Raw genomic sequence first — 21,353 nt, forward strand, 5'->3', positions numbered from 1 at the left:
GAGTGAAAATCCAATAGTATTAAAATCCAAGAATGCTGATTTATTTTCAGTTCTTTTTTATTTTGTTATCTTATGAAGGGAATTGGCAAGATTCCAATTGTGTGTCATATTAATTTATAAGACTTTATGTATGGCACATTTCATTGAGGACACAAGGCCTGTGGAGGTACTAATGCGAACAGTCAAATAAATGGTTTTGCCAGAAGAAAATGGCAATATACAAAATACTTAATGAACATTATCTGTTTCAGGAATCGACACTCTGGTTCCTAAATGCACTTGTTCCGATACAAAATACAAAGTAACACACTCACCTTGGTTCCTGCAGGTCCAGGTTCTCCTCTGTGGCCCTTAAAGCCCTGTTGATAAAGAGAAGTGAATCAGACACAGCTATAAGCTAATTTAAATCTGAATATTTACTGGTAGTTACTCACCGGTAGCCCCATGAGCCCCTGGTTTCCTTGAGGTCCAGGTTCACCTTGCTTGCCCTGGAATGAATCAGAAGTAGGTGCATCATCTGGCCACGTTATACTATCAATACCCTCCAGAAAGGAATGATACAGGGGCGGGTCTAGGGGTGGGAGCAGGGGGGGGCAGTGCCCCCTAACACTGACCTGTGGCCCCCCTAACAATGAAAAGTTTTTTTTTGTTTTTTTTAAATGTATATTTTCTGGTACTCAGGATTTTGTTTCTGTAATGTGAGATTGTGCAGACACCCTTATGTAAAGTAGAGATGTAACTGTTCATTGCCTTTATTTGTATATAAATATGGTGTGAGTGCAAACATTGCACTATAACTTAAGCTGAAGCTAACAGTAATAACTATAAGATCTATCTGAAATAAATAAGTGGACTGAAACAAATACCAATAACTGTATTGCATTGTTTTCTTATGCGCAATTACTTCATACTGTCTAGTTCTCTTTTTCGTCCTGCATTTATTGGGCCCCCCTCAGAAAATAACTGGCCCCCCAGTGGCCCCCCCAGTCAAATTGGTCTAGAACCGCCACTGTATGATGTGTAACTTTATATTGGATCACTAACAAGTTAAACATCTCCGTCTACTTACAGATTCTCCAGTTTCCCCTGGTGGTCCATCATTGCCCATTTTTCCATCCTGACCCTGCAGGATTAATGAGAGACATTATTTAGCGTCTGTAACTGTATTAACAACTGTTTACTCCACACTGCAGGAACGGTGCGAATGTTAATGATGCAGTGTATCAAATCTTACGGTTAATCCAAGGAGACCGGGTGGTCCCTGGATTCCTTTGAGACCCTCTTTGCCCTGGTGAGAAACACACAAACACAAGCAGGTCAGAAGAAGTGAAGAATGGCCTCCATGCTGCAGGGAGAGGTTTGAACTATAACACTGGAACCAATGCTACTCCAAAAACAAGATAAACAACAATGAAAACAAGCTGTTTTCACGTGAAATAAGTTAGAAAATCTGCCAATCGAACAAGTGAAAGGTTGCTTGGTAAGACTTCTTGAAATAAGAAGGGATATTTAGATAAATCACATCTGGGAGAACTCGTTTTGAACTATATTTTAACAGAATCAGGACGTTTTGTGTTACAATATAAGCCGAAAATGCTCAAAGGTTTTCTGTTTTCTGATGTTAGTCGGTGATTTTCTAATACATATGTAAATAAATATGCGTTTCATCTGAGATACGATTCAAAATAAGATGTTTTGACTTAACAAGATGATGCATTATCTAAAACAAGACCCGATACCTCACTGCGGTGTTACTTCTGAAGTCATTATGTGTTATATCAGGAGTAGAGAGATATTCTGACTAGATACTACGGGTGCAACAACTAATTCAGTCGTCGATTCGTTGGTGACGTCATCACGTGTGTTTTACGCGCCGTTAAGCTCCAACGTTATTGGTATTTTTCTCGATACCGGAGACATTTAAAAAATATATGTCATGCATTATTATTGCTACATAAGCATTATATCGCAGTCTTAGTTTCGCCAACTCGTTTCTAATATGCAAAAAGACAAAAAAATGCGTCTATGATGTATTTTCGATCTTTCCAATCCAGAAGAGATCTCTCTCTCCCGTCTGTGTGCGAGGGGGCGGGGGGGCGGGGCAGCAACACACGGCGGGGATGGCGGAGAGAACGCGCTCCAAGGTGGTTAAACGATACCCGTCTCGATGCTCGTTGCCAAAAATGCAATAAGAGTTTAGCATGTGAGGGCGGTAACACAAGCAATTTGTCTAAACATTTAGCAAAAGCGCTCCACATCCAGACGGAGGAATGCACCGACTGTCTTTCTAGCAGCTCTGTAGCCCCGTCCAGGAGTAACGTTTCCACGTCAGGTGTTCTGTATGCTAGCAGCGACACACGGAGTTAACACAATTATACAAACATGGGTTAATGATTAGAGGAAACAGAGTTATTTAGTTTGATAACGTTTCAGCTATTCTGTTTGCAGTTCTGTCATCAGATTATTTAATACATTTGTTAAAACATGGTCGTTTCTTTTGATGTGAAATATTATTTATTTAATTTAAATAAAAAGCAATGTTAGTTTTGTTCACAATGTGTTTTAGTTAATTTAATAATATATGTATTTTTGAATCAAGTATTCATCTTTATTGTCTTCATTGTTAGTTTCCACATGCCTCAAACAACCTCAAGCTAAATCTAAAAGTTGAACAGCATTTGAGAAATTGTGCCAGGCATATAGTCCGAATAGTCGATTAATCGTTTAATTAATCGATAGATTAATCGATTATCAAATTAGTCGTTTGTTGCAGCCCTACTAGATATTAGACTAATGTACTTGGTAAGATTTCGAGTTTTTGTAGTGAATGGCACTTTTTTATTTAGCGAGATAATATATTAATTGGAATATCTTTCTGTAATAAATTTCTGCAAAATGTTTGCTTACCCTGACAGCCCTGTGAGGTTCACTTATAGAAGGCAACAACCCCTTTTTATTTTTGTATTTATCATTATTATTACTATATATCAGCTGTTCCCAACCTGTGGGCCGTGGCCCCCTAGTGGGCCGCGAAGGCATTGCACGTGGGCCGCCAAATAATTAGCAAAACCTTTTGATTTGTGTGGAAACATTTCATTATTAAGATTTTTTTTTATCTTAACCTCTTTTCCTTTCTCTGTCTCGATCCTCCTTAGCAACGGTCATCACAGTCCTTGACAGCGGTCTGTATTACTGGATTAACAACGTGTCACATTTATTTCACAACTTTATTTAACCTCCGTATTGTTTATGTGGGCCGCTAACATTTTTTAGATTCTTATGTGGGCCCTGAATTGAAAAAGGTTGGGAAGCACTGCTATATGTATATATGTGTATTTTTCTTTCCCTTATATCTCATTGTAATGAGACCACACCTCAGGCCATTATGATTATAATGTATTATTCTTATATTAAATTACATGTCACCTATTAGACGCTTTTATCCAAAGCGACTTACATACTCAATACTGTGGGCAATCCCCACAGGAGCCATTTGGGGTGAAGCGTCTCAGGGACACAACGACATGCTGACTGCAGTGGGGTTTGAACCTGTGACCCCCTGACGCACTATCCACTGCGCCACACGCCTCACTCCTTATACATTTTCTCTCTGTGCTTTTATTTAAGTAATTGGTATGCAAGCTGAGATACACGTAGATATCTTTCTACATGATTAAGGTGAATATTGTCACCCATGGAGAGATGGATGTTATACATGTCTGAGCAGTAACTAGTCTGCACACATTTGAGTTGTATGTTATGTCTGAATGTTTACAAAAAGGACAATAAAAAAGACTGTTAAAAAATAATAATGGCACACGGGAAATGTGTTTTCTGAGGGGGGGGGGGGGGGGGGGGGGGGGGAGTACACAAAGTGCATCCTCACCTTTTCTCCAGTGGGCCCCGGGGGGCCGAGAGGACCCGGCTGACCATCGTTACCCTGAAAGAGGAAAGAGAGCGTGTCAGTGGGGATTAGAAGAAATACAACGGTCAAATAAATAAGACCATGTTAGGCTCGTAATGACTCATAATTAAGCCCAGAGTAGTGACTTACAGCTGTTCCCATTATTCCAGCAGCACCTGGGTGACCTGGAGGTCCCGGGTGACCCTGGTAATGCAGGAGAAGGGATCAAAAGCAGGTAAATGATACATAAAACTCAAAAGAACTGTGTGCAATATACACTTATGTACAATGTAGTTAAAATGCGTTAACCAGCTTCAATACACGGTGGACTTGTTTGTTAATTGTTTTTAATTATTTAAAAATATGTCTTAACGTCTGCTCGCCTAATTAAATAATATGTAAAACCATAAATGTCCCCGCTGCGGGACGAATAAACGAATCTGAATCTTATAACAATATCCTGATAAAGGTTTGTTTTAATCACAGAGAGAAAGGAGGGGACGTAGCAGATACCGTGTAATAGAACAAGTATACCTTGTCTCCTTTGTCTCCAGCGCCCCCAGGGGGTCCTCGGTCGCCTTTAATACCCTGAGGTGAACAGAAAACGAGACAAAATGTTATATTTCAGGAGGAAAGCATCCACGTGAAACACTGTTCATCAAAGGAAATATGTTCACAGTGCATGTAGCACAAACACGGGACATAATTCAGAGCTGCACATTGTTGACAAAAGCATCTAATTGGCCCGTTGGGAGCGATAAAGGTGTGTTAACTTGCCTTTGCTCCATCAGCTCCAGGGGGCCCTTGAGGTCCAGCTGTTCCCGGAGAGCCCTGTAACGACACAGCAGCACATCAGTCTCTGTCTGGGGGTCCTAATCCCTCACTGTGGCCCCCAGAGGAGGGCCTGGTTAATGGAGCAGAGCCTCCATCCGTCACACGGATCATACCAAGCGTGACTGATGGTGACAAACGTGATGAAGACCTCATGCCTCACGTTTAGGGCCAAAGTGGATACTCTTCAATGTTTACAGGGGCCAACACCTCTACTACATACTACATGTTGTGTGTGTATATGTGCAGTGTTTACTCATGTGTTTACTCAAGGCAAGGCAAGGCAAGGCAAGGCAAAGCAAGGCAAGGCAAGGCAAAGCAAGGCAAGGCAAGTTTATTTATATAGCACCTTTCAGCACCAGGCAATTCAAGGTGCTTTACAAAATGAAAGACATTCAGACAAAGGCATTTAAAAACAGTAAAAGATAATAAAAGAAACGTTAAAAAAAAATATATATATATAAGACATTAAGAAAATGGCATTTAAAATCAGTCATCAAAAAGAAAAGCTAATAAAATAAACATTAAAAGATAAAAGTTACAGTGCAGTCTAAGATATGAATAGTTCAATTATTTCGGTTCTTGATTTTTAATTTATTCACAGAACCTCCCTTTGGAAATCCGAACATTTCCGTCCCGATTGTTAATTTAGACTGATTGTTTTCACCATGTTATGCTCGCATGACATCCACACTCGGACCCTCAGGAGGGTGTACTAGCCCCCTACCCTGCTTTGCGTTCCATAACAAAGTCTCTAAGTGTTACCTGAACACCCCGTGTTACCAACACACTATTTTTCACCCGTCGGTGCTGTGATACTTGTTCCTCAGTACAACTCACCCAAAAACTGATCGAAAACCCTGGCTACGACGGATATCCCAAATATCCTACTTTCGAGCAGTCCCTCTCGTAAATGTCACGGAGAAATTAATTACGTTTAAATTTAAAACATTAAAAGAAAAAATACATGGATAAAAGTTACAGTGCAGTCTAAGATGTGAATAGTTCAATTAAAAGCAGCGACAAAAAGAAAAGTCTTCAGCCTGGATTTAAAAGTAGTCAGAGTTGCAGCGGACCTGCAGGTCATGTTGTTTCTCTGTGTCGTCAAGTGAAGTCTCTTTGTAGTCAAGTGGAGTCTCTTTGTAGTCAAGTGAAGTCTCTTTGTAGTCAAGTGGAGTCTCTTTGTAGTCAAGTGAAGTCTCTTTGTAGTCAAGTGAAGTCTCTTTGTAGTCAAGTGGAGTCTCTTTGTAGTCAAGTGGAGTCTTTTGTAGTCAAGTGGAGTCTTTTGTAGTCAAGTGGAGTCTCTTTGTAGTCAAGTGAAGTCTCTTTGTAGTCAAGTGAAGTCTCTTTGTAGTCAAGTGGAGTCTCTTTGTAGTCAAGTGGAGTCTCTTTGTAGTCAAGTGGAGTCTCTTTGTAGTCAAGTGAAGTCTCTTTGTAGTCAAGTGAAGTCTCTTTGTAGTCAAGTGAAGTCTCTTTGTAGTCAAGTGAAGTCTCTTTGTAGTCAAGTGGAGTCTCTTTGTAGTCAAGTGGAGTCTTTTTGTAGTCAAGTGGAGTCTCTTTGTAGTCAAGTGAAGTCTCTTTGTAGTCAAGTGAAGTCTCTTTGTAGTCAAGTGGAGTCTCTTTGTAGTCAAGTGGAGTCTCTTTGTAGTCAAGTGGAGTCTCTTTGTAGTCAAGTGAAGTCTCTTTGTAGTCAAGTGAAGTCTCTTTGTAGTCAAGTGAAGTCTCTTTGTAGTCAAGTGGAGTCTCTTTGTAGTCAAGTGAAGTCTCTTTGAAGTCAAGTGAAGTCTCTTTGTAGTCAAGTGAAGTCTCTTTGTAGTCAAGTGAAGTCTCTTTGTAGTCAAGTGGAGTCTCTTTGTAGTCAAGTGAAGTCTCTTTGTAGTCAAGTGGAGTCTCTTTGAAGTCAAGTGAAGTCTCTTTGTAGTCAAGTGGAGTCTATTTGTAGTCAAGTGGAGTCTCTTTGTAGTCAAGTGGAGTCTCTTTGTAGTCAAGTGGAGTCTCTTTGTAGTCAAGTGAAGTCTCTTTGAAGTCAAGTGAAGTCTCTTTGTAGTCAAGTGGAGTCTCTTTGTAGTCAAGTGGAGTCTTTTTGTATTGCCTTGGTGAATCTTTTAATGTCTCTTCGTATCCCTTTATTGGCTCTACACGCAGTCTTGTTAGCAGTCTTAGGTTTCTCTTGGTATTTCTTTAGTTTTTCTGAAGTGAAGACCCGTGGACCTGGTAGAACATTTCAGTAATCCTTCCATTGACAGTTTCATAATCCTTTACCAGGCGATGTGAGGTTATGGTTGAATATTAATGAACGTGTCGTACTTGATAACCGTCTTGACCATCTTTCCCTGGAGGTCCGATGTGTCCTTTCTCTCCGGGGACTCCTGGGAGACCGGGTGCTCCAGCTGGGCCTGCAGGGCAGTCTGAGCACACATCCTGGAACACGGGAGACACAGGTATTTCATCAGGCTATTACTCTCAATATAAAATCTTTCTCATTTGAGACGGGAGGAAACGCTCCTCCTTACCTTCAGATCCAGGTCGGAGAGGTCAGCTGCCTTTCCCTGAAGACAGGAAGTACAAGAGTTAGTCAATGAGAGAACTCTCGATGCTGTAAAATGCGCATTTCAACCCTATTTCCTTAAAAATAAGTACTTGATAAGTTTCAGTAAAAGACGACGGTTTCAATGAGAATAAGTTAATTTGCAATGTACCAAAAGTAGTATATGCAAGTTTGACATGTTAGTTGATCGATAATGTATTTTGTGTACTTACAGGCTCTCCTTGTGATCCCTTGTCTCCCGGCCGTCCTGGTAAACCCTGCATTCGATGCAAAGGTAAAGAAATTGTATTTTAACTATATATATATACATACATTTATAATACACGAAATGAAGACTTGTTAAAAATAAATACAAAGACATTTAATGACATCACAATTAAAGTATAAAAGGTAACCCAATCAATTGTTCAAAGTATGCCAATTGACAAAGTTTAATAAAACGCTTATCTCATCATTTTATTATTCAATATGCCTACAATGGATGCAGTGTGGTTAGCTGTGGACTTGGTCTGAATGAGGCTCTAACGGATCCATGTCCCAAGCAACAAGACAACATCTTCTAATTATTTATCTTTGTATCCATTTGTTTTGTTATGTCTGCACTCACATTGTGTCCTGCAGGACCCATCTGTCCGGCGACTCCCGTTAGACCCCTCAAGCCCTGGAACCAAGACAAACAAATATTAGACATTTTTATAACAATAAACCTTTTGAAAAACGAGTCCAAGATGAGAATATTTACCGCAGGTCCAGGTTGTCCATCTTTTCCCACGAGCCCCTACAAAAGAAAAAACATTGCAGATTTCAGCTCTGTAAGGGAGAGGAGCTCCCTCTAGTGGAAGCTTTGAGATTTAAGACCATTCACATGCACACAAACCCTTTAAACCACCCACTACGAGAAAGAGAAAACCCTCAAAAGCACAACAGGGCGCCTTTAACTAAGGTAGCATATGTTAAATTAATCCCATGGACTGTCAACCAATCTAAAGTCCTCATTTGCTCCTGTCATAATTACTATGGCCACTAGAGGTCGTCGCATAAGCAAAGTGAACCTCTCTCCAGGTCTGATCCAATTATACGGTAAAGTAGGTGAAGGTCCCCTATCATCCTCCTCTTCATCAATATATCACAGGTCTCAGATATATACAGAGCCTGTCTCTGATTGGCTGAAACACCAAACAGATCATTGCAGCATTACCCATAATCCCCTCTGTTTCAGCCCTGTTTCCAAAGTGCTGATTCTCTGTCTGTTACTTTAGATGAAAATAAGGAGCCCCTCCCCACGCCCCTCTGAGAGACATCTGGTTACAAAGAACTCAATGGAGCTCTAGGAGGACATTCAGGTGATAAGGGGGGGGGGGTACCTTGTTGCTGATTGGCTAATGGTTACACAAAACAACACATCGTTATGACATCATAACGTGGCCAAAAGACAGGTTTTTATAGAAATGGATCAGGACAAAAGAGAGAGAACCTTTTGTCCTGACAGTTTCAGAGGCTCTTTCCACAGAGGGGACACATGTTGATGTAGAAGAGACATGAAGAAGAGAGGACACATGTTGATGTAGAAGAGACATAAAGAAGAGGGGACACATGTTGATGTAGAAGAGACACGAAGAAGAGAGGACACATGTTGATGTAGAAGAGACATAAAGAAGAGGGGACACATGTTGATGTAGAAGAGACATGAAGAAGAGGGGACACATGTTGATGTAGAAGAGACATGGAGAAGAGGGGACACATGTTGATGTAGAAGAGACATGGAGAAGAGGGGACACATGTTGATGTAGAAGAGACATGGAGAAGAGGGGACACATGTTGATGTAGAAGAGACATGAAGAAGAGGGGACACATGTTGATGTAGAAGAGACGTGAAGAAGAGGGGACACATGTTGATGAAGACAAATTGATTTTGCATAATAGGTGACCTTTAAATGTGGGATGATACAATGCATTGAAGCTCCTACCTGTTGTCCCACTTTTCCCTCTCCCACTGATCCTCTGTCCCCCGGTGACCCCGGTTCTCCTCGTGACCCGGTTTGTCCCTTGGAGAAAGAAACAAAACAAAGTTAACTCGGATAATATCAGTGCAGCCGTAATGTTTGCCTAAGAATCCCCGAGAGAAAGTTCAGCGATGCCTTCTGGTCCCAGAAATGTCACGCCTTTTTTTTACAATCTGCCGTTGACATTTTGGAACCAAGAAGAGAAAACGGTATTGGGGATGAGGGTGAGCGGTTTGACACCATCAATCCAGAACATGCCCCGCTGTCCTTCCTCTCCTTCCCCCCCCCCCCCCCCGACATCAAACTCCTCTCAGCAAAGATAATCAGAGCAGCCGTCACAGTGCAGTGGACATAGAAATTGCTTTTGCTGCTTTCAACAAAAATGAATTGTTCTTTCTCATCCATGCCAGAAGAAAGCATGATTATAAAAAAAACCTCTTCAGGCAACACACGTCTTGCTAACTTCTGCGATGACATTACCTTTGGTCCTGGAGGTCCGTGGATTCCCTGCGGTCCTGGATCCCCCTGTAACACCACACGTATAAATCACACCGTTCGTACACCTGCTTTTAATACATAATTACAGATATAAAAGTGTGCGTGTTGTTCAGTGTGAAAAAGGCCTGGGGCGAGCGCACCTGGCAGCTGTAAAGAAAACCAGTGCGTGTTGCTTTAATGCGATCCTGTACGTCTTAACAATGTTCTTCCCGTTTGCCTCGTCAGCAGCACGGCCACATGTCGGGGTGGAAAATGATGAGGAAACATGTCGAGAAATGTGCCGACTCAGCTTCTTTCTCCTCCATACAGCCGAACGTATTGTGTGTGTGGTTCAGCGTGGGTTACAGGCACGACACGTGTGGAAAAGAGACATTCATGAGGCTTCAAGTACTGATGGAGGTGATGGAGATGCATTCCTGTTATTAAATGTGACTTATAAACACTGTTTAAGAAAGCTTTGTTTAACACAGACCTCCTCTATTCTAGTGGGCATGCAAACGTGTCCAAATATATAATATCTAGGGCCGGGACTTTAACGCGTTAATTAAGATTAATTAATTACACAAACATTCACGCGTTAAAAAAATTAACGCATTTTAATCGCACTTATGTTTGCACAGCGGAACGTTTCTCACTGGATGAGTTTCAGGCGTACCGATTATACTGGAGCACCAACTAACGTTCATGACTTCAGCATGGGACTTCAAACAACAACAAACCACGGTGAACAATAGTCAAACATGAACGAACAAGCTGATGAGACCGCTTTGGTCGCCCCGTGGATGGGACATTTTGTTTTAAAAAACGGACGGATGGAAGCGTCGACAAGAGCACGGTTGTGTGCAAATTATGCAAAACAGAATGTGCATATCACCGCAGCACATCAAGCCTAAAGTATCACCTAAATGCAAAGCATGTAGCAGCTAGCATGTAGCAGCTAGCATGTAGCAGCTAGCATGTAGCAGCTAGCATGTAGCAGCTAGCGCGGACGTTAGCCCGACTCCGAGTGCAAGGAACCACACCCTGACCCAACCCACACTCAACCAGATGACTGGTTTCAGGGCCAGGATAAGTCAGTCCACGTCTGAGAGAATAACCAGCTCCCTGGCTCACTGGACTGCACTCGACTGTAGACCACCTGGAGTAACATCCATGTGGAAACTGCTTCTCACTGTTCTCAGGTCAAATATGTATATTTGATTAAAAATGCGATTCATTTCGATTAAATAATTACAAAGCCTCTAATTAGTTAGATTAATTTTTTTAATCGAGTCCCGGCTCTAGTAATAACATGCACACAAAATAATGCCATTTGCTGTCATGTTGCAGGATCTATTCCAACCTCCAGGCTTTAAAGGAAAAGGAACAGCTTGTTGTTAAATGAATTTCACTGGACTAAAACATTCCATTACGTTAGACGCTTTTATCTAATTTGTAATTAGGGGTGAAGTGTCTCAGGGACACAACGACATGCTGACTGCAGTGGGGTTTGAACCTGATATGAACCCCAACGCACAACCCACTGCGCCACACGCCTCCCTGGCGAAAACCTTTCATTAAGCTGCCACAGTTACATTTTTAGGAACCCATAACTGCCCGACTACTCTATTTATTTTGAGGGAAATGTGAAATGAGTTTTGGAATCTGGTCGGGGCTTTGGACAAGTGTCTGACAGCACCGCTATGCACGCTTAGATCACATGAGATATCACACGTATAGTAGCAATAGGGATTATTATGTTAATTACATTTCCAATCACACTGCATTGATATTCAACCTGCTAAAGTTCAAAGGTACCACATACTTGATAGTGCTCCTTGTGGCTTCTTTGACATAAATCATACTATATGTAAGCAATAGCTCACGACAGGCGTCTGAAGTGAGCTATTGCTTTTATAAAACGGTTACCAAGCGTGGCAATATGAAAGAAAAATACACACTCTAATTTAAATAGTTTTTATTAGTAAATAATGATGTTCAAAATAAAATAGTCCCTCCGTTGCCTTCTGCGCGAAACATAGTGTGAGGTGGTTGCTATGCAACAACACTAACAGCTAGCGAACATATTAGACAGAGAGCGTTGATCCATTATATGGCTGTTTATTTACATTCATTTGTTTGTTGCCGTTTGCAGCCACTGAAAACCTGTCCAGCATCAGCAGCATGGCTTACGTGGTTACTTGTTGAGGTTGTTCTAGGCTGTTGCTTGGCGTGGCGAGAATATTGCTCCACTTTCTCCGGTCCTGAGATTCGGCTTCCAGCAGCTCTGGAGAGAGCTTTCGCACCTGTGGCCACTAACGGTCATCATGTCTCTGCTTTGTTTCAAGACCCCATGAGAAAGCTTTTGAACGGTGGTACTTCTCCAGTTGGTCTACCTGCTCTTCACGTAGCTCTGCATGTCGTCCTTTAGGTGCTTTTTTTCTGGAGATAGGCACTGCTCAATCCACTCCTCCATAGTAAGACCCCCCGGAGGTCGAAGTTAATCTTAAATGTTTCCATCTTATGCTTTGTAAGTTTGTTCCGTAACGGAAGAAATGTAAATATATTTATAAAACTGACAAGTCAAATCAAGCAATCTGATTGGTCGATAGTGTTTTTGCGGACCTCTTTGATTACAGATTTGAAAACATCGTTGCTTGCTTTAAAAGTAGCTCAATTCATGATGTCAAACCTTGGGAAGTATCTAGATATCCCTGCCCTGATGCCAAAGGAACTGCACACTGAATATGTTTTGCCGTTTGATGTGTATGTCTGGACCGCTGCGTAAAAAGGAGGGTTTCTGCCCCGTTACTTCTCCGCTGCTTTCTTGTTCCAGTTTGCTTTTCAGCCCAACGGTATACTGTTTTTCTCAGACGCGGAGGGATACTGACTTGTTGTGAAAAGTAACTTACAATTCTACCCGTGGTATACGCTCAGTATATCACGGCTAAGAACCAATCAGATTGCTTGATTTGACTTGTCCGTTTTATAATTAATCTTTGGACACATGCGAATCCTGTTTTGTTCTCTAAACTCAAAGAACTATATATAATAAACAAAATAAACAAAGACTTAATATGTAACAATAAGAAAAAAACTTGCTTTTTAGCCGACCGTTTCTACAAAATGTCTCAAATGGTTTTCATTCATTATTATTTTATCATTAAGAAACTACATACTCATATACACAAGTCTTGGCTAAAAGCACTGAACCTTTCCTTTAAATCTTAGCTTCAAACTAAATAAAGAACACCACGGTGTAAATGATGCATTATATAACAAAAATGTAGTTTGTTTTTTCTCATAAATCCATTTGACTTTGATCAGAATCAGAATCAGGTTTATCACCAGGGAGGTTGACACGTACTGTACGAGGAATTTGACTTGATGTCGTGGTGCATACATTAAAGTAAAACAAACGCAGATCGAGAAGATATATATTTCTTACGTGTTGTCCTTCTTTCCCTTTCCCTGGGGGTCCGGGGGGTCCGGTCAGTCCGGGGTCTCCGCCTCGGCCTGCAGGTCCGGCCTGTCCGGGTTTACCTGCTTCACCCTGAAGGAAACATCAGAAGAAAGAGACACGTTGTTGTCTGCCGAGGCTACAGGACGAACATCAGTCGGCGCCTCAGAGGCTTTTTCTATTGCAAACTATTTAATTGTGTACGGCGGCCTTGGGTCCCTTGAAAGGCGCTATACAAATTGAATCTATTATTATTATTATTCATGGCAAAGTGTTATCAATGTCGAATACATCTATTGGGAAAATAGGGACCACAGCATGGAACAGGAAAACAGATATGTAATTGCTCATCAATGTGGTTATCAACTTCAATTAAAAAAATAATTGAAGTAAATAAGAAACAATGAAGAATTAACAGCGAGTTTTGGGTATATTTGGCTTATAATCAGTGTTTTTCTGCTTATTTCAAGAGATTTTTCCACTTTCTTAGCATCCAGATATCTTTGTAATTCAAGAATAAAAGCTCTGGTTTAAGATCCTTTCACTTAAAGGTCACCTATCATGTATAAAGCTTTAAAGAGGAGGGGTCTGAGCTCATGCGGGACCCGGCAGCTACGGTCTAAACTAAACGCTGCCGTGATGAAACGCCATATCATGGATTATCAAGGATCTGAAACAGTCTGGAGCTCAAAGGCTTTCTCTCTTGCCGGTTACACCACAAGGTGAGTTCCTTTCTACTTCCTGCTTCTTCACACACATGCTCTCCAGTACAGGTTAGCTCTGAGTGTTAGCGATGCTAATGTAAACACCGACCATATTACGTCCAAAACAGTCGGGCATTGTTTCTGATAGCAACGCTTCTGATTGGCCCGTGGGTCCACATTTCAGATGTTACGTCATATCGGACGCAAATCTGGATCAGCTCCGTTGTTCCCCCGTTTTTAGAGATTTGGGTACGGAGGAAAAGAGAGAGGGTTTTATTTTCTGACGCACACCGGGGACACATGTTGATGTATAAAAGACATCACAAAGTGCATTTTGCAGGATAGGTCCCCTTTAAATGAGGGGAAATACAAATGGTAAAATAAGAATCGACAGCTCGTTTTGAGTATATTTGGCTTCCAACAAGACATTAATCTCTTTTCTAGCATCCAGATATATTTTATATTCCAAAAACTCGTATAACGTCTTATAATCTCACTGCACAGGGAGTTTATTGCACTTTAAAAAATGCCTCAGGGCAAAGTAGGAGCTAATGAAATCTGTATCTTCTCAAAATGCATAATTTTCTGGTTTTAACATGGCCTTTCTTCCTGCAGTGTGTCGTTATGAATCAGTGAACGATCCGCCTGCTGTCGTCCTTCTTACTTTAGCGGAAGAACAGTAACAACATGACGGGAACAAGAACAAAAGACGACATTAGAAATAGAAAGAACAAAGACAGTAAAAGCAGGGAGAGAGGATTCTGAATGTGTGTAGCTGCAGGATGGAAATACATTCTTCTGCTGGAGCAGTGGAGGACACACAAGGTCAGTCTCGTCCTCCTCTCAGCGCCAAACCAATGCACATCATCTAAACTCCCACAATACCAACCAACCAAATATGCACACAAGCTACAGTGTGGAATTCTTCTGACCTGAGCTCCTCCAACAACATATATAATAAAATACAAAAATAGTGCAAGAAGTCTATATACATGTAAATAGAATATGATATGTACAAGAACAGAATATGAAATTAAATAATGTACATTAAAGGTGGGGTAGGTAATTCACTTCAGAAACACTTGTTATATTCCATGGAATGCTATTAAAGGTGGGGTAGGTAAGTTTCAGAAACCGGCTCGAGATACACTTGTTATATTCCATGGAATGCTCTTAACATCCCGATAGCAATGAATATCTGAAGTGCTTTGACAACAAATACATACAAAAATGTCATCTGTAGAAGCCGTAATACTGTAAAAAGTACAACCAATCGATTGGATGGCCTACCTGCCTGTCAGCCTTCCATCTGGGCACACACTTACCTCGTGCCCTCATTGGTCATGTGCACGTTCGTGTGTGTTGGAGGAGGGGCTCTGTGAGGAAGTGGCAGATTTTCTCCGGTTGTGTATTTTCAAATTCTCGCGATCTCGAGCCGGTTTCTCAAACTTACCTACCCCACCTTTAACATCCCGATAGCAATGAATACATTAAATGCTTTGACAATAAATATACATACAAAAAATGTCATGTGTGGAAGCCGTGGCGCTGTAAAAAGCACGACCAATCATCTGAGCCGGCCCGGCTAAACGGATTGGATGGCCTACCTGCCTGTCAGCCTTCCATCGGGGCACACAATTATCCCATGCCCTCATTGGTCATGTGCGCGTTCGTGTGTGTTGGAGACGGGGCTCTGTGAGGAAGTCTGAAGGAAGTGAGGGGTGTCTAAAGCCAAAGATGAATTTTGATTGGGCCAAATTATACACTTTTTTTTTTTTTCTAGTGACTTTCAGACTTGGCTTAAATTGTCAAAGGAGAGTTTATATATCTGTTGTGGAGGATATCATGAAGCCTTGTTCCGTTAAAAAAAAAACTAAAGCGTAGTTATTATATAATTGTAACTTGAAACGGGTCGCGGGAGACCCGAACACAACATAAGGGTTATATATCTGTAAACGCATGTTAAGCAGAGTTCACGTGTGTGAAGCTGACCGTTGAGCGGCCCACACCAAGCAAGGAGGCAGAGGCAGAACGTCCACAAATATAACCCGACGTGGGCATTTATTAAAACACGGGCACAAACTTCACCGCCTCAATCCTGCGGTTCTCCTTTCGCACATCCTGCAGCCACAAGGACCTCACACACACACACACACACACACACACACACACACACACACACACACACACACACACACACACACACACACACACACACACACACACACACACACACACACACACACACACACACACACACACACACACACACACACACACACACACACACACACACACACACACACACACACACACACACACACACACACACACACACACACACACACACACACACACACACACACACACACACACCTCAACAGACGGGGCAACAGAGCCTAAATACCCACACTCCAATCAGCACAACATGACACAGGTGAGGGGGGAGGAGCCAACACAGGACACCAGGTGCACACAATCATCAGCCACAGACAACATGTACTGTGCAATCACGCCAACAAAGTGCCCTGCCACCCGGCCTGAAGCCGTCAGTCCATCGTGACGAAGCCACCTTCGCCACATGTGTTAATAAGCCCGCTTTCAGTCAGTTGAAAAGACGTTCTAACAAATCTAAGTTGATAAGAAAAAGCCCAATCAGTTAATGACGTAACAACCTTTAAATCCTCCTTTCCTCGATAAGCAATCTGAGGCTTCTGTTTTAAGGAATGAGCGCTAACTAAATAAATGGAACCTATAGAAAGCTGCAGCATGATTGACTTACATTTGATTGATTTTGCTAACTTATAACTTCACTTATGAGGCAATAAACCCGACCTCTCGTGAGTGGCCCAGCCCTTCGAATATTGTTCCGTGTGTGGCCCTCGGTGAAAAAAGCGTGTACACCCCCGCAGTATACTGCATGTACAATTTACAAATATCCGACTGACCTTGTCTCCTCTCTGCCCGGATGGACCCGGAGGCCCGATGATCCCGGGGACGCCCTGAAGACAGAGACATGTTTAGTTTCACACTGAAACTGCCTGCTACTATAGTTACATGTGTTCCACCTTCAAAGGAGAGACTACAGGGATACATATTTTAAACTAAATTATAGATATCACTTAAAAAACAGTTCGAGTCAATTACTTACATTAAGATTAAACATTTTATTGAACAATACCTGAAAATGTCTGTTTAAATATGCAAGTGAAGCCCAACTTTCTTGACTACGTGTTCATTTGAATACATTTTAAGAAGAGATAACTTGAACATTGGATGGCGCCATGTTAAAAACTATCATTTAGTTTAGAAGCAGGTTTATACAGAGGGTATAAATCAGAAAATAGTGACAACAGTCATGTTTTTGTAAATGAAATATTATTTAAATCATGCTATGAATAATATATACCCAACCCCTCAGTAGCGACCTTCAGAATATAGATAGGAAAGGTTTGTGTAAGTGTTACTGAAGTGAAGAGTTAGAAAACGTTACGACATTGTTTTTTGTTGAGACAGCCTTTAAAGTATATATTGTACAATTTGCACGGCACTATAGGTGAATAGGGTAAACAAATATACAAGTAATAACCCCATAACTTCCACAGTGGATGCCGTACAGCAGTGCTTCTCAAAGTGTGGTCCGCGGACCACTGGTGGTCCGTGAGCGCCCCCTAGTGGTCCGCGAGTATATTGGTAACATTTCACATTTGAAATAAATAAATACATTTAAGTTTTCCGCACTCTCGCGGGAATATCTCCGCAATGGAGTGCGCTAAAGTTTCACTTTCGATTGCATGATATAGCCCAGCGCAACACCTTCACCCCACTTGCTGCCACTTGTTTATACCATTTTCAGGCGATTTGTAATCTGTTCTAGAAAAACGATGCGATTTTGGTTATTGTAGAGTTAGGTGGTCCGCGAGTGTTTTTTTATTGGTTAAGTGGTCCTTGGTGTGAAAAAGTTTGAGAAACACTGCCGTACAGGAATGATATTATTTTCTGTATTACAGGTTTACCGAAATGTTATATTAAAATAATCTAATGAGACATCCAATGGTAACTATTTGTAGAGAAATTAAGATACGCAAATAAAGTTAGACGGAAAGAAATAACCTTAATATGTGTATTGAATGTTTTGTATTCCAAGTGTCGGAAAGAATACGTGTTTTGGAAGGAAAATATCCCTCTTCCTGATTAATCAGTGTTTTAAAAGAATAATGGTTTTGTCTGAAGTGTCTGTAAAGGTTTAGAAAGACTCACCACATTCCCTGGTAATCCACGAAGACCCGAAGGACCAGCTATGCCAGGCGGGCCCTGAGAGAAACACATCGTATACGAGTTAATACGACACACTCCCTACTCCCATTCAGTGTGTAGGATATGAACAGAACACCCACAGGGTCTCCGACTCGCCCGGTCTCTCCCGTCAGTCCAGTCTCTCCCGGAGGACCCTGCGATAAAGAAGTCAAATTAGACTTGTTTTGAATAAATCAGCTGTACAGGAGTCACAGGATGATCAGAAACGTACCGCCAACCCAGCTGGTCCCTTAAAGCCTTGTTCTCCAGGAAGCCCTCCCTGACCCTGTGGGAGACAACACGTTTTAATTGAGTGACACTGTTGTGTACACATTGATATTATTTGTTTTAGCATAATTGTGATTTGGTTGATGATATCTCGCAGTTATGTGCGCCTTGTTTTTTGTTTACATACAACGTCGTATGTTTTACTGTCGTACCACCTTGTACAATCTATCTATCTTTTTACATTGGCTTTTATTTCTATTTGAGATGTGTGTGATGTGTTCTGTTCTTATGTCTGTTCCTTTTGGGACTCCACGCGGTCTGTGTTTTGTTAACCTTACATGTCTGCCTCATGTGGTATTCATGTTTCTGTGGTAAACTAATTCCTGATCAGATTTCTACCGGAGATAAAGTTAAATTCTGCTGTGATAAAACGCCATCCTGTTCTAAACCACATCAAGGATTATCTCTGAAATAGTATGGAGCTCAAATGCGGGTTTATCACAAGGGGAGTTCCTTTTTTATTTCCTGCTTTTTTTTAAATGTGCTCTCCAGTACAGGTTAGCTCTGAGTGTTAGCGATGCTAATGTAAACAAAGACGTCCAAAACACGTCAGGCCTTGTTTCTGATAGCAACTTCCTGTGGGTCCGCCGCGGATTGGTCGGCATACCGGCAGCAAATCTGTATCCGCTCGTTGTACCCCCGTTTTTAAAAGATTTGGGTACGGAGGAAAAGAGAAAGGGTTTTATTTTTTATAAAAGACACCACAAAGTGCATTTTGCATGACAGGTCCCCTTTAACTTTTGTTCTTACTTGTGAAGCACTTTGTGAATTTGATTTCTGTGAAAGGTGCTATAATAAATAAACGTATTATAATTATTATTATTACAATGTGCTTTGGCAATACTATGCCAATAAAGCTTGAATTGACTTTTTCCACTTATCTTTGTCCAAATATTACAATACATGTGTGGTAAAAGAATGATGGGTACATTAATGTGGATCAGGGGGGGGGAAATGTTTTTTGATTTAATTTCCACAGCCCAGTTAGTGAAGACCCCTGAGTCACATTACTGTAGCAGGGCTGCCATTCTCTAATCTCTGCTGACACCTAGTGGCCACGTGTGTGTACTGCTATACGAAGAAATACATGAGCAAGAAATGGAGAGTAAAACTCACCATGGGTCCGGGGGGCCCTTGACCCCCCTTCTCTCCTTTCTCTCCAGGCATCCCCTACAAGCAAGCAATTCAATTATTCATCTCATAATGATCTGAATACTTTATTCTACCACCACCAGAAGTTCAAATGAAAAGAAAACAAGATGGAGAACAGAAGTGATCTTTATGAAACCTTGAGCAGGATCACATCTCAAACCAAATATACATAATGTTACTAAAAAGATGTTTTATAAAAGAAGTGTACTCACAGGTTCACCAGGCTCAGGGATTACATTTGCTACCTGTAAGGAAAAGGGCAGTCAGTGAGGGCCAGTAACACTTTTCAGACGTCTGATCGAACCCTCCTGCTGTCTTCGGGTCAGATCCGACCAGAATCATAACTTAATAATTTACATTCGCTTGCATTCAGGCTTCATGACATCCTTCAGAGGAGACATCTGAACATATTAAAGTGCTGATCAACACTTCCATTGAATGTTGGATGATTTAGTCAACTTTGTAACACCGTGGTGTTCCCGCTCAAACATGACCGCCATTAGTAACCATCCGGATCAGATAACACACACACACACACACACACACACACACACACACACACACACACACACACACACACACACACACACACACACACACACACACACACACACACACACACACACACACACACACACACACACACACACACACACACACACACACACACACACACACACACACACACACACACACACACACACACACACACACACACACAGTACTCTAGATGTGTGTGTCCCCCCTTATGTGCCCAATCCCCCCATGTGAATCACACCTGGCACACACACACACACACACACACACACACACACACACACACACACACACACACACACACACAGAACAACTTGACACATTTCCCGCTCTTATGTGCCCATCCCCCCACATGGATCACACCTGGCACACGCAACACATGTCCAGTGTCTGTTCTTTGTATATGTACTGCAGTTCTTCATGTATACCAGTACTCTGATACAATATGTAGAGTTTGAGAGGGTGTTAAATTAAATGTGGTGATGATTAATGGTTTTTGTGTTCATGTAATAGCAGTTAAAACAGGACCGGTCAGATTTGACCGTGAACACCAAAGTAAGGGGGGGGGCGAAGACAATACGAGAGTTAATACTTTTTTTGTTTATGATCATTTTTAAGTTTAGTTTACATTTTTTTGTATCATTTTATTTCGTTTCTTTTGCATTTCTTGTGTCCAAAATAAATGTATATCTGAAAAAAATTGAAATAACTGGCTCTATCTCCTTCATCATAATTTGGTAGTGACTAAGATGCACACTGAAAACAGAAAAGTAAAAGATACTCACATTTCCTGGAATCCCAGGTTTTCCACTCGCTCCGACGTCACCCTGAGGCGAGAGACACAACATTCACACTGTCTGCATACCAACGGCCTCATTAAAGAGAAAATGAAGGGCGGCCATTACTGAGACAGAAGAAGAGCCCTCTGTAACCACTAGTGACACACACAGAGTACTTACCTTGTCTCCTCTGTCTCCTTTTGGTCCGAAAGGTCCAGCCCCTCCTCGTTCTCCCTATGAAAGAGAAGCCAACAAATAATTAACAAAAGATATGTTTGTATTTTTTGAACCGGTGAGGTGGTTTTCTTGAAGTATCTTTGTAATTACATGTTTTTATCATTTCATATTCCAGCTATTCCTCAAAAAACGTGTTG

The 21,353-nt window shown here is 41.5% G+C and overlaps 1 protein-coding gene across 1 annotated transcript in view; it reads right to left on the reverse strand.

Annotated features, from left to right (window-relative positions):
* Window positions 1-21,353, reverse strand: part of col22a1 (collagen, type XXII, alpha 1) — a 97,742-nt gene that overhangs the window by 16,177 nt on the left and 60,212 nt on the right. The window contains 24 exon segments of the mRNA XM_034094905.2: window positions 315-359; window positions 435-488; window positions 1,070-1,123; window positions 1,235-1,288; window positions 3,887-3,940; window positions 4,055-4,108; window positions 4,439-4,492; window positions 4,682-4,735; window positions 7,043-7,156; window positions 7,249-7,284; window positions 7,496-7,540; window positions 7,891-7,944; window positions 8,026-8,061; window positions 9,251-9,328; window positions 9,767-9,811; window positions 13,212-13,316; window positions 16,876-16,929; window positions 18,188-18,241; window positions 18,325-18,378; window positions 18,456-18,509; window positions 19,628-19,681; window positions 19,876-19,908; window positions 20,986-21,027; window positions 21,160-21,213. Of these exon segments, the coding sequence (XP_033950796.1) occupies window positions 315-359; window positions 435-488; window positions 1,070-1,123; window positions 1,235-1,288; window positions 3,887-3,940; window positions 4,055-4,108; window positions 4,439-4,492; window positions 4,682-4,735; window positions 7,043-7,156; window positions 7,249-7,284; window positions 7,496-7,540; window positions 7,891-7,944; window positions 8,026-8,061; window positions 9,251-9,328; window positions 9,767-9,811; window positions 13,212-13,316; window positions 16,876-16,929; window positions 18,188-18,241; window positions 18,325-18,378; window positions 18,456-18,509; window positions 19,628-19,681; window positions 19,876-19,908; window positions 20,986-21,027; window positions 21,160-21,213 (1,335 nt within the window).

This window comes from Pseudochaenichthys georgianus, chromosome 11 (genome assembly GCF_902827115.2).
Source record: "Pseudochaenichthys georgianus chromosome 11, fPseGeo1.2, whole genome shotgun sequence".
NCBI classification, from domain to species: Eukaryota; Metazoa; Chordata; class Actinopteri; order Perciformes; family Channichthyidae; genus Pseudochaenichthys; species Pseudochaenichthys georgianus.